At 39.0% G+C, this 13,043-nt stretch overlaps 1 protein-coding gene across 2 annotated transcripts in view; it reads left to right on the top strand.

Annotated features, from left to right (window-relative positions):
• CDHR5 (cadherin related family member 5) overlaps positions 1 to 13,043 on the top strand; it is a 77,319-nt gene that overhangs the window by 38,694 nt on the left and 25,582 nt on the right. For both annotated transcript variants that reach the window (XM_063438694.1, XM_063438693.1), the window contains exons 5-8: positions 3,144 to 3,236; positions 5,846 to 5,956; positions 6,351 to 6,515; positions 8,817 to 8,907. In XM_063438694.1, the coding sequence (XP_063294764.1) occupies positions 3,144 to 3,236; positions 5,846 to 5,956; positions 6,351 to 6,515; positions 8,817 to 8,907 (460 nt within the window). The remainder of the gene's footprint in view (positions 1 to 3,143; positions 3,237 to 5,845; positions 5,957 to 6,350; positions 6,516 to 8,816; positions 8,908 to 13,043) is intronic.

Here is a 13,043-nt window from a genome sequence, read left to right as displayed (position 1 = left end):
CCAAAACGGCGTCATGGGAGAGCATTGGATTGGCTAAAAACCAGCAATTTTGATGATGTCACCAAGGGAACGGGGCAGACCTGTGGAGAGCTAAAAATAAGGTGAGTTTTAACCCATTCTAAGGCGGCTAACGGGGGGAGGGGGAGAGGGGGGGGGCAAGCCACCTAAATGATGGGTTTTCACTATAGGGTCAGGAATACATGTTTGTGTTCCTGACCCGATAGTGATCCTTTAAGAGTTATTTACAAAAATGTAATTACATGAATATGTCGAAATGAATGCATGTGTCTTTAAAGCTCCTCAATCAATAATCACTTTTAACAAAAACATTTTCAAACATTAATTGGATTAGAGATACTATTAACAAATTAGGAACTGCCTCTGAAGCGAGGTTATAACTACTAACTACTATGACACTAACAAATACAGCCTGCATGTAAACACATATGTATGATTATACACTGTTCACCCACAATATTAAAACCACTGACAGGTGAAATTAATAACATTATTATATTGTTACAATGGCACAGGTCAAGGGGTGGGATATATGAGGCAGTAAGTGAACAGTTAGTTCTTGAACTTAATGTGTTTGAAGCAGGGAAAATGGGCAAGTGAAAAGATCTGAGTGACTTTGACAAAGGTCAAATAGTGATGGCTAGACGACTGGGTCAAAGCATCTCCAAAATGTCTTGTAGGGTGTTCCCAGTATGCAGTGGTTAGAACCTACCAAACGTGGTGCAAGGAAGGTCAACTGGTGTACCAGAGTCAGGGTCATGAGTGTCGAAAGCTCAATGATGCACGTGGGGAGCTTAGGCTAGCCCTGGTGGTTCGATTACGCAGAAGTGCTACTGTAGCTCAAATTGCTTAAAAAGTTAATGCCGGCCATGATAGAAAGGTGTCAGAACACACAGTGCATCTCAGTTTACTGCATGTGGGGCTGCGCGGCGACACAGCGGTCAGAGGGCCCATGATGACCCCTTTCCACTGCCGAAAGCACCTTCAACGGGAATGTACACAGTAGATCCCCTACACAAACACACATTCACTCACTATCTGCAGCCCCTACACTACAGGCACTATGTATACACTTGCTACATCTCCCTATACGCACACTACAACACATATCCTCCTCTTACTCTCTATAGCCGAAAGACACACACACTACATCACCTTGCCACACAATACAACTGTAACCAACTTATTTACACAAAACACCACACCACAAAGAGCTTACTCTACATATGCAATGCCACAATTAGTCACCAAATGCATGCACAGTTCTCTCTCCTAGCCTTTTTGTCCTCTGGTATCCCAGTTATGGAGACACCAGAGACAAGTCACTAGCAAACACAACACTCTGCATTACACAAGGCATTTTTCCCATACAATAACTCTTTAGTAGGGCTCTGCACATGGGCTGCCTTGGAAGAGCATAGCGCTAACATGCTCACTTTGGGGTGACGTGCTTGTCATTGGTGATAACACAACATGCCTCCACTCTGACTCCATCTCCTACTAGTTGACCTCTCTGATTAGAAAATGCCCGGCCGAATATTTTTCCCAGTCTGGCCCTGGTTTGAGGAACATGACAAAGAATGCAAGGTGTTGCCTTGGCCTCGACTTTCCCCAGACCTCAATCCAATTGAGCATACGTGGGATGTGCTGGAACATGAAATCTGATCCACAGAGGCCCCAGCTCTCAACTGGCAGGACATAATGTATCTGTTGCTAATAACTTGGTACCAGATACCACAAGACACATTTAGAGGTCTTGTGGAGTCTATGCCTTGATGCATCAGAGTTGTTTTGGTAGCACAAGGTGGACCTACATGATATTAGGTAGGTGGTTTTACTGTTTTGGCTGATCAGTATATGCTCGGCTTCTATGTGGCTTTTATATTTTCTACTCTGTTCATTCAGCACTCCTAGAATACAACATTAACAGTTTTTCACTAACAGGTCATTATTGATTGAGGTGGTGTTCCTGGCCCAATCTCATCACAGTTATTGCACCTGTGAATTCAATCTTGAAAAAGTATTTATTAAAGGCACACTCTAGTCACCTTAACCATTTCAGCGTATTGAAGTTGATCTGGCACCAGGGATACTATTCGTTCAGTCTTTCCTGGAAGGACAAAAAAATACGTGAAAATGACCAAATTGACCAATGGGCAAACTTTGACTGCAATGGCATTTCTCTTATTTACTAAAGGCAAATACAGTTGGAATTCAGCCAGCCAGAGCGAATATGCACTGATCACCAGGATGCATTTGGTGTCTGGATTAAAATCAGTGCTTACGCATCTGACTCCTATGCCCAGTATTGAATTCACTAAGCACTGGTTTACTTTAAATTTGGAACCAAATTCATCTGGCTTTTTGGAAAGTGAATGATAATTTGAAGCACAATATCCCTGCTGGCAGCATTAGCACTAGTTAAAAACCATCGGCAGTGCGAGTTTTAAGCGTGTGGTGGAAGGTCAGAGCTTGCTAGCTTGCTGCCACATTAAAAAAGTAAAATAAATAAATAAAAACCCTATGTGGATCAATAAGACCCTCATAGTACTATAATGGAGGTTTAAAATCTCCCTATGTTCCTACATGCCATGCAGCAGTTGGAAGCGTATCTACTGTATGTTTAAAACTAGTGACTAGGTATCTCATGGGGATGGGACCTGTTACATAACAGGGGGGAACCATAGCTCCCTCTGTACCTCCAACTGTTTTATTTAAACTAAATAATTGGGAGTTTACAGCTCACTGCTTAGACCCCTGTTCCAATCCATGGCCAATTGGTGGGGGCTATTTAAAGCCCTAATTTTAATATTAAGGGGGAGGATCTAGTGTCCTTCCCTCATGGACTATCTGAGATGGTTGTGGTTACAAAGGGGTACAGCAATCCCATACCCATTGGCTGTCGAGGGCTTAATCACATCTGCAATCCAATGAGCAGCAGAGCAGTAGCAGTAATCTGGTACCTCAAGAAGAGGATTTGCTTTACCCCAGGTCAATAAAGTATACTGTACCTATGGCTGTTTTCTAGAAATGTCCTTGCACCATAAGGTCATGGTGAGGCACAACTAGTCTTTCTTTCAATGTAAAAATATTATGATAAAATTGTAATTGTAATTCTATTTCAGGATCTTAAAGTGAATTCTGCCATTGGTCCAAGAATTGAAGCGACAGACCTAGACAATGACCCCTTGTCATATGAGCTGAAAGAAATGGATATGGTGAGATAATTAAACTGCAATGTGTTACTGCCAATCCCATTCATATATCAATTAAGGCAAGTTAGTCCAACTTTATAGTAACATATAAACCAGCACTCTTCAATAGAATTCAGTTAGTGAGATTGTGTGAAAGCATGAAGTGAAGGTATAAAATGTTTATGATATTTTTTGTTTACTGTATTATTATTATTTTTAATATTATCCATTAAAAGGAGCATGCGTTCAAGGTATGCAATCCACTGCAACTCTGTCAGAGATATCATAAAATAAATGTATTTCCCTATTTATTTTAGGGGATAAAATCAGTAATCCAGGAACAAATCAGAAGCCTCACAACGCTTTTGCGGAGCATCTGAATCTGCATGTCTGTCTTGCACCCTCTCCCAGAATGTCGCTCTGCTGCTCGGGAGATAGGCCAACTACCTTCGATTTCTTGGGGCTCTTTTTGCTGCTGAGCAGAGAGACTGAGAACCTTCTCTCCCAGGAGCATGGACTGCCACTTGGGAGAGAAGACGACTAACTCCTCACGCTGGACCTAAGTCTGCAGTGTGGGAGAGATGCGGCTTGCACCCTCTCCCTGAATCTTGTTCTGCTACTGGGTAGGATGGTCAACATCCTCCTCTCCCTGGTGGTCAATCTGTCCCTGGGGAGAGAGGCCGACTACCTTCTCTTCCTAAGGCTCACTCTGCCTCTGGGGGAGGGATGCCACCTGCACCCTCTTCCTAAATATTGCTCTGTAACTGGGGAGAGAGGCCATCTACCTGCTCTCCTTGGAGCTCAATCTGTTGCAAGGGAAGCTATGATGTCTGTACCCTCTTCCTGAACCTTGCTGTGCTGCTATTGGGAAGGGAGATGGACTACCTCCTCTCCCTGGAGTTCCTTCTGCTGCTTGGACCTCTCCCCGGAGCTCTTCCTGCTGCTGGGAGAGATGTCTCCTGTACCCTTTCCCTGCAACTCTTTTTGCTGCTGGGAAGAGAGGCTGCTATCTCTTGTAGCCCAATCTGCCACTAGGGAAAGAGGCTAACCACTTTCTCTTCCTGGCACTCACTCTGCTGATGAGGAGGGATGCTGCTTACCTCCTCATCCTGAAACTTGCTCTGATGCTGTGGAGAAACACAGACTGCCTTCTCATTCTGAATCTCGTTCTGCCAGTAGCCTCTTGCACCCTTACCTGAATATCTTTGCACTCCATCTCCAACCATCATTCCTCAGCCGTGACTTCCTCCAGTTCATGTAAAATAGATTACTGAATGTGATAGGAAGGTCATCCCATTCACAAGGGTTGCTGCATCTCTGAGTAAAAAATATAACATTTAAATTGTAATTTATTTATTTTTTGCAAAAAAAAAAAAAGGGGGGAATGTTCCAGTCGGGATTCAGATTTTTGAAATTATGCAATGAGATGTAACCCTGGTGCTGGACTTTTTCCAGTGTTAAATGACAAGTCCCAAAAGATAAACAATAGTCCACACAAGCATGGGTAATCCTCAAATAAGTCACAGAGAAAAAGGAAATATGAAAAAAGTGCACTTTTATTAGTAAAAAAGAAATATATATGTAGACTATAAGAATATGGTATCAAACTGTCATGGCAGTCCTCAGAATTACTGCAGATTGTACATGTATGACATATCATACAAACTACATGGTGTGTTGAAGTGGCATAGGTTTTCAAGTATAAGCAGCAAAAAAAATAATATATATATATATATATATATATATATATATATATTTATATATATATATATATATATATATATATATTTATATATATATATATATATATATATATATATATATATATATATATATATATATATATATATATATATATATATATATATATAGCGAAAAACAATACTACCTGCAGCTGCCAGACAGGGCATGAGTTTCAGGCAGTTCAGCACCCCTTGGCACAAACATGAAAGATACTGCAGGAGAATGCTGAATATCAGAGGCGCTTCACCAGGATCTGTATTATTAGGCGGCTGCTCACCTAGAAGGGGTACATGGGGTCTCTGGGAACTGTGTTATCAACATAAACCAGTTTTAATATGCAGAAAACAAGGCATACTGTCAAAGAGTTTATAGTCAGCAGGGAGTAGGTTGGCCTCCAAGCCTCTCCTCAAGCCCCAGTAACGGGGTCTTCCATCACACCTGGTCCACATTGCTAGCTCTCATGGGTCATCAAAGGGGTGATCTACCAATTAAAAACTGGATCATGCAATCATGAATGCAAGAGCTCACTTTCACTTTGCTCTTTGCTACTCTAACTATATGTTGGTACAGTAACCTAGCTGTAGGATTAGGTCTCTGGGAGCCAGATGAGTAGACACAGAAATGCAATTACAGCACTCAATTGATTCAAAGGGATAAATGTGAGAAAACATATTAAAAAATAAAATTGTATCTCATGTGCTTAACCCTGTTTTCCACCAGTGACTTTGTGCTTTCAAGTTCAACCAGATTATTTGTTAGAGGAGAAGTGGATTGTTTCATTGCTTGAGCATTTTTGGCAAAATTTGTGCACAAATACCATACAAAAAGATGTGGTTATGCTAAATGTTTGAAGATTTCCATACTCATTATCTTCCTTTTTTCCCCTTCAGACAGATGCTGTTTACTTCCGACTGACCTCAGTTAGTAACGCACTTATTCTAGTGAACCAATCATTAGATTATGACAAGTTCCAAAAGACACAGCTGTATCTCATTGTCCGGGTAAGGTCTTAATCAGGATAGATAATCATTATTTTTTTTTTCTATCTTGGTATCATTCTATCTTCATAATTCAGTATTAAAAAAAAGAATAATTAGTGAAGAATATTGACTAAAGTATTTAGCACAAATTAATTAATTGATCACTCTGGTTACACCAGTCTAAGTAGATATCTTCCAAATGTACACAATATATCACAGAAATGTGGAGACGAGAGACCAATAATGTTGATGTAGGGTTGTAGTTTGAATAGTTATTAGAAGTAGGATAGTTACTATAAGAAATATTGAATTAATTAGTTATTAATTGTTGTGATAATTGTTAGAAAGTTGGATAGTTACTATTATTATTATTATTATTATTATTAAAGGTAATTGCAATCTTCTTCTGTTAAAGGATTCTGCCATATATGGGGGACCTTTTACATCAACAGCTACCATAAATATTGAAATTCAGGATGTTGATAATGTACCACCTCGGTTCATTCCCTGTACGGATATAGGAAACAAAATATGCATCAGCAGTGGTTACAAATGTAATGTAACTCGATCAGAACTGGTGGTAAGTACATTGTTGTACTAGAACAAATCCCTCCAACTTGAAGGACTAAAGACATGGGTAGCACTAACGAATTGGATGTTAGGGTCATGGCCAACAATTACAATGAGTATCTATGACAAGAGAAGTAATGAAAAAGTATACATTTATATATATGGTGGTTATATAGCCAACCACATTGAACTCCCTATAGACTTAAAATGATGAAAATTGGCAACTATTGTAAATATATATAATTACCAATATGGATAGCGCACTCTCCTGGATTCCAGGGTGCAACCGAGCCTGAGGTTGGCCAATCTTCACAATGTGATTTGCAAGTTCAATCCAATGGGCAGATTTATTGGAGCAAAATCAAAACAAGGTTTCGGGCCACAACAGGGCCTTTGTCAAGCTTGACAAAGGCCCTGTTGTAGGCCGAAAACTTGTTTCGTTTTTGGTCCAATACAACAGGGCCTTTGTCAAGCTTTACAAAGGCCCTGTTGTAGGCTGAAACCTTGTTTCGATTTTGCTCCAATAAATCTGCCCACTTGTAGATGCATAGACCAATGCAACTATATTTTGATGATTGTCCTCTACTCAAACTTTGTTACGTTTAACATACGGCTTACATGTCTCTAATATGAGCATGTTGCTTAATTAGCACACCTTGTAATTGTGCCTGGGAAGCATCTTTATCTCAATCTAGATCTGCCCCTGCCACTTATTTCTGTTCTTTTTCCGTGGTACTTTATTGTAAGGGCTCTGTGTCTATCACCCACACAAAAAGAAGGCATGCTCTTCTCCTGTGTGCTGCATAACAATTAAAAGTGGGTATGTTTCTAGCTATATCTATAATAACATATTCAAAGTATACAAATCTTCACTATATCGCAATGGCCAACAATATAAAAATAGCTCAGTTGGGTAATGCACCGGCTGTCAAAATGTCAGATTTACAGATCCTGTTCCCAGCATGCTTTAACTCAGCCAAACATCTTTCGGAAAAAATGTATAATGAGTGATTGAAATATCTATATTCTGAGACATACTTGAAGGTGAGAGAAATCTCAACACATGCTTCCCGATTAAACATATTAATTATTATGACTTGTGATGGATTGCTCAGTCACTTTTAATAACTGGCGCATGACTCGTGACCTCCTCCACATTACAGCAATTCGGGGATGTAAGAAACTTTGGGGTAACATGTATTTTTATAGTTATTATTGTTAGGCGCCCTTGTGATTGGTAGGTGATTAAATGATCTTGTGCTAAGTCAGCTATGTCCTAGACACCAAGGTACCCAGGTTGGGAAATGCAGTGTTTTCCATAATGAACCCCTGTTGGGAATGTGTGTTATCCAAAAAACTTAGATCTGTTTTACCCTTCATCAAACCTTGGCCAATGTTTGGGAAGAGCTATAATCACTCTAGCAGCTCTATCCCAGGTGAAAGGGGCAAGCTATAGTAAGTTTGGCAACTCTGTTCCAGGAGAGAAGGGATAATTGGCAAAGATGCTCAGCCTCAGTATAGGAGCTCCCTCACATTACTAACATTGATTTCCTTTTGGGGGCAAAAGTTTCCCAAGATGTTGTTGAACTACAATTCCCATGATTTCCTAACAGTCTATTCCATTCAGAGAATTCAGGAATTTGTAGACCATTAACATCTAGGGGCCCGAGTTTGAGATCCCTGCTCTAGAAGGTCATATAACAGACACGATTGGCTTTAATATTATTTGGCTACAATACCACGTATGGGGAGCTGCTAGAGAAATTGTATATTTTGTAGATGTACTACCCTATTTTGGAAAAACAGATACGTTTTTACATGAAAACAAGGTAATACAGGTTCCCCTCCAGAAAGTGACAATGCTGATAGCTAGTTTTTCTGACTCCAGGTTGAAGATGATACAGTAATATAGATAGATAGTTTTGCAATTGCTACACCCATGGTTTCTATATTGTAAATTACGTAAACTACTAAACACGAAGACATGCAATCAAACATGTGTGGGTGCGTCTGTTAAATGTTATCTCCTTAGATGTGTCAACATGACGTCTTTCAGCTCAATAGTACTAATAAAATCTCAATGCATTTACCTCTCCTTTAACTTATATTGCTCAGTTCTTTAGAAATATTCCAAATACGATAACACAGAGAGAGAGAGAGAGAGAGAGAGAGTATTAACCCCACAGATATAATTTTATCTCATGTTATTTGTATATTTAGCTAAAAAAATTTTTACTTTTCATGGAGCACTGATTTTCAGTGCTATGGTTGGTTGTTGTACTTTGAAAATTACTTTTTACATTTTTTTTAGACTGGACCTCTCATTTTATCACCTGGCCCAATATATGCAGTGGATGGAGATGTTACTTTTGATCCCATTATTTTGTACTCCATTATCAGTGGTGAGTGCAAAAAATACTTTATCATACTTTAATACTGTTTTGGACAATTGCTTCTCCCATCATTTTGTGATATATTTACCCCATGTTCCTAAGTATACAAATTGATTATTATATATGACAGGTATAAGGCATAAGCTCACCAGGATTACTACTTACTATAAACTTTATAGGTACAAAAAGACGATAAATAAAGGTTAACCAGAGCAACACACTCTCCAAATGGAGACGAGACTGCAGGTCGTAGACCAGAAAAGTCAAAATAAACTGGGGAAGAAATAGCTCACTTGGGACCAATATTAGAAGCAAAAACCAGTCAAACTTTATCAACTGCTTTTGCCCGATATTTTTAGCAAATGTCACCTGGATTGAATGATAAATTGGCCGGCTTCTCAAGAAAAATGTATTGTCCGTTTGTAGTGACTAACTTTGTTAAAAAATAAATTAAATAAAAGCCTATGGGTGTTAAATGACCCCCATATTAGTACAAGGGAAGTTTGAAACCTCTTTCTTGCCCTCACTTGCCATGTTGTGAGTGGTGGCAAGTCCACTAAAGAATAAATAGTAAGTGGCAGCTCGCTCACAGACTAGTGACTGTGTAGCTATTGCTGTCCAGATGCTAATGACATACAAGGAGACCTGGCACAGGTCACCCATGCCCCCACCTGTGGGCATCAGGTTGGGTATTTAGATTAAAGAATGGGGTCAGTGAACAGACCATGGCCAGGGGGTGAGAGTTACATTAAAACTAAAAGCAGGAGGGACATTCTACTGTACCCATCAGCTCCATGGTGGAGTCAATTAATAAATAAATAAATTGGTGAGACTTAGCATCCCGCCTACCTCACCTGTGGGCAGCAGATGGGGGCTACCATTCTAATAACCAGGGGGACCTAATGTCCCTCAGCAGCCACAACCCAAATGCAGAAGGTATGGGCTCTAATTTAAAAAGTAGAGACTGGGTGGAGAATAGAGGATAATAATATAATATACATGGATGTTATTGTAGTAGCTACTGCAATAACATCTCTATCAATATGGGATGAGTCTAGAAGCTATCTGTGTAGTTGCCACCCTATTTCTTTAGCTACAGCTATGAGGGCATTATCAGTTTTTTATACACAATTTTAATTATAAATTATGGAACCGATGTGCGATTTTGTACTTACACAGGTTATGTTATGACGGTAAAATGTTAATATTTTCACAATTGATACGATTGTATATACTACCGAGCACAGCACTTTTCTCATTTATGCAGATAAGATCGTGGTGGAATTCTCATGTTGTGATCGATTTAAGTTCTGTAAACGAGTATCAGTTGACGTATTTTGAGAAATTGTGTGTACATTTAATCCCTGTCAAAAAGCCTATATCAGTTATATACACTCTCTTAAATATTACCAGAAGCATAAAATCACTTCAATGTGTTTTATCATGGGAGAAAGATCTAGACCGTCAAGAAGTAATAGAAAGTGATTAGATGAAAGTAATATATATATATATATATATATATATATATATATATATATATATATATGAACATATTAGATATAAATATATGAATGAATGACATTATGCGCCTCCCTTATGGAGACAGCACATAAGCTATTTTATAGATGGTATATGGTACCGGATAGAATAACAAAAATATACCCCTCAAGATCCAATATTTTTTGGAGATGTGGGAGAGATATAGGTAAAATGTTACATATGGTGGAGATGTCCCATAATTCAAATTTATTGGGAAGAGGTAATAAAATGATCCCACCATCCTTTTGTTATTTTTGTTTAAGGACCAATATATTAAACCTATTACATATTTGATGTTCCATATTCTCATGGTGGCCTTATCTTTAATAGCAAAAGAAAAATGATTGAAAACTAAAAACCCCTATATTTCACACGTGGGTAGATATGAAATAACAGCCAGACAATCCATATCTTCATCTGACTTTAGGAGGGAGGTTTGGAAAGAATGGAATGTTAAAACAAATATTGGTAGTATTTAATTTTTTAAATAGAGTAACATGAACACGCTCTGATCAGTCAGTGAAGTTGGTAATTAAATATGTATTAATATATTCATTTTGATGTTTTTGGTGTTGTTTGGGGAACATTGTTAGACAAGTCATGTTGAATGCGACTTACAAAAATGTTTTATACACATTTGAGTAAGAAGATGAGTTTAAGTCTGAGGTTCTTGATTTGGATATATAAATGTAACCAATGTACTTTATGTCCGCCTCTCAAATATCAGACAAATAACTTGAGCAATTTGCTATTTTTTGGGTAAAATATTATAAGCAATCATGTCTCCAGGTAACTTAAATGATTAATTTCCCTACCCTTCTATCCTTCCTAATTTCTATGTTGTTGTTTTTTTCTTTTTCTTTTATTTTTAATTGTTGTTGCAAATCAAGCAACAATTAATATATAAGAGGAATTTTCAAATATAATGAAAGATATGCTTAAGATAAGAATGTGAAACAGTTCTTCATAATATAATATTATTATGTTATTTGATATGACATTGAAACCTTTGTTTAAATGACATGTTTGTAACCTCTTCTATGAAATCTAATAAAAAATACATGTATTTAAAAAAATATATATATAATATACAGGGGAGGGTGGACATACTTTTGTCCATCCACACAAAAGTGTGCCTCTTTTTTAATTAGAATTAATTCTTATGTTAATCTCTATAGAAGTGAGGCGTGCCTGTCAGAGCTTTCTGATTGGTTGGATTACAAGCCAAGCAATCAGCATACTTGGACTGAAATTAAAAAATTTAGGAAAACCCTTAAAAGCCCTCAGACTGCGATTTATTTTTATTGCATCACTTTTTTTATTCTACATCCTTTTTTTTGGTAATCAAGTACAGTAGAAACAGGACTAAGGCAATTTTATATGGCCTTTTTTAGGGCTGAAGAAAAGAAAATTTACGAATGAATTATATAGATATATATAAAATTAATACATTTCTAAACACAAATACACACACCAGTCAAGCCATAAGACTTGCTTTACCCACAGAAATTTACACTTTAACAGTGATCTCACTACTGCAAGGGATTCTGGGTAGGTGTATGCAAATGAGCTCAACAAAGAACCACATTTTTGCCTCATAATTCCACTTTATACATGGATTCCTTGGAGTATGTGTCTGCTGTATACAACGGCACAACACAGGAAGAGAAGCAAAGCCAGTGAACCACCCATGGACAGCTGTTTCGTTGTTAATGCAACTCATCAGCATGAGGTTGGTTACTGGCTTGCTATGGAGGCTTGGTGTTACTTGTAAAATACATACTAACAGAGTTGTGGTTGGGAGAAAAGTGTGGATAAAAACCCCTTCCACCTGAAGTCAGTGGATAGTTAATACAATGTTAAACACAAATACACACACCAGTCAAGCCATAAGACTTTTTCCACAGAAATCTCACTTTAACAGTGCACTCACTACTGCAAGGGATTCTGGGTAGGCATGCTTTACAAGTAATGCCAAACCTCCATAGCAAGCGAGTAACCAACCTCATGCTGATGAGTTGCATTAACAACGAAACAGCTGTCCATGAGCGGTTCACTGGCTTTGCTCCTCTTCCTGAGTTGTGTTTCAAACCTGTTGTATACAGCAGACACATACTCCAAGGAATCCATGTATAAAGTGGAATTATGAGGCAAAAATGTGGTTCTTTGTTGAGATCATTTGCATATGCCTACCCAGAATCCCTGGGTCATAAAAGTATTTATTTATGACACCCCAATCATCCCCCCTCCCTACCCTTCTCTAACATCAGTTGTTTGAAGTGTTAAACTCTATCAGATTGATCAGTATTGCTTCCAGTGGCGGACCCAGGGGGGGGCAACGGGACAATTGCCCCCTCCCCCCCCCCCCCGAGATTCTCCCTTGCCAGCTAATGCAGGTCTGGCATTGTCCAAGTGCCAGCCCTGCAATGTGCCTGCGGACCGGGGAGGGAGATCAGAGATCAGAGATCTCCCTCCCCGGTCCGCAGGCCCCGTGCTGGCAGCTGGCAGGGGAGGGAGAGGAAGAGAGAGAGGACCCGGGAGCTCAGGCTGCAGCTCCTCTGGGTCCTACTCTCGCGAGCACGGAGCGTTGCCGCGGTTACCACGGC

This window comes from Pelobates fuscus, chromosome 12, assembly GCF_036172605.1.
Source record: "Pelobates fuscus isolate aPelFus1 chromosome 12, aPelFus1.pri, whole genome shotgun sequence".
NCBI lineage: Eukaryota > Metazoa > Chordata > Amphibia > Anura > Pelobatidae > Pelobates > Pelobates fuscus.
The sequence above is the reverse complement of the archived record's forward strand: the minus strand, read 5'-3'. Positions and strand labels throughout refer to the sequence as shown.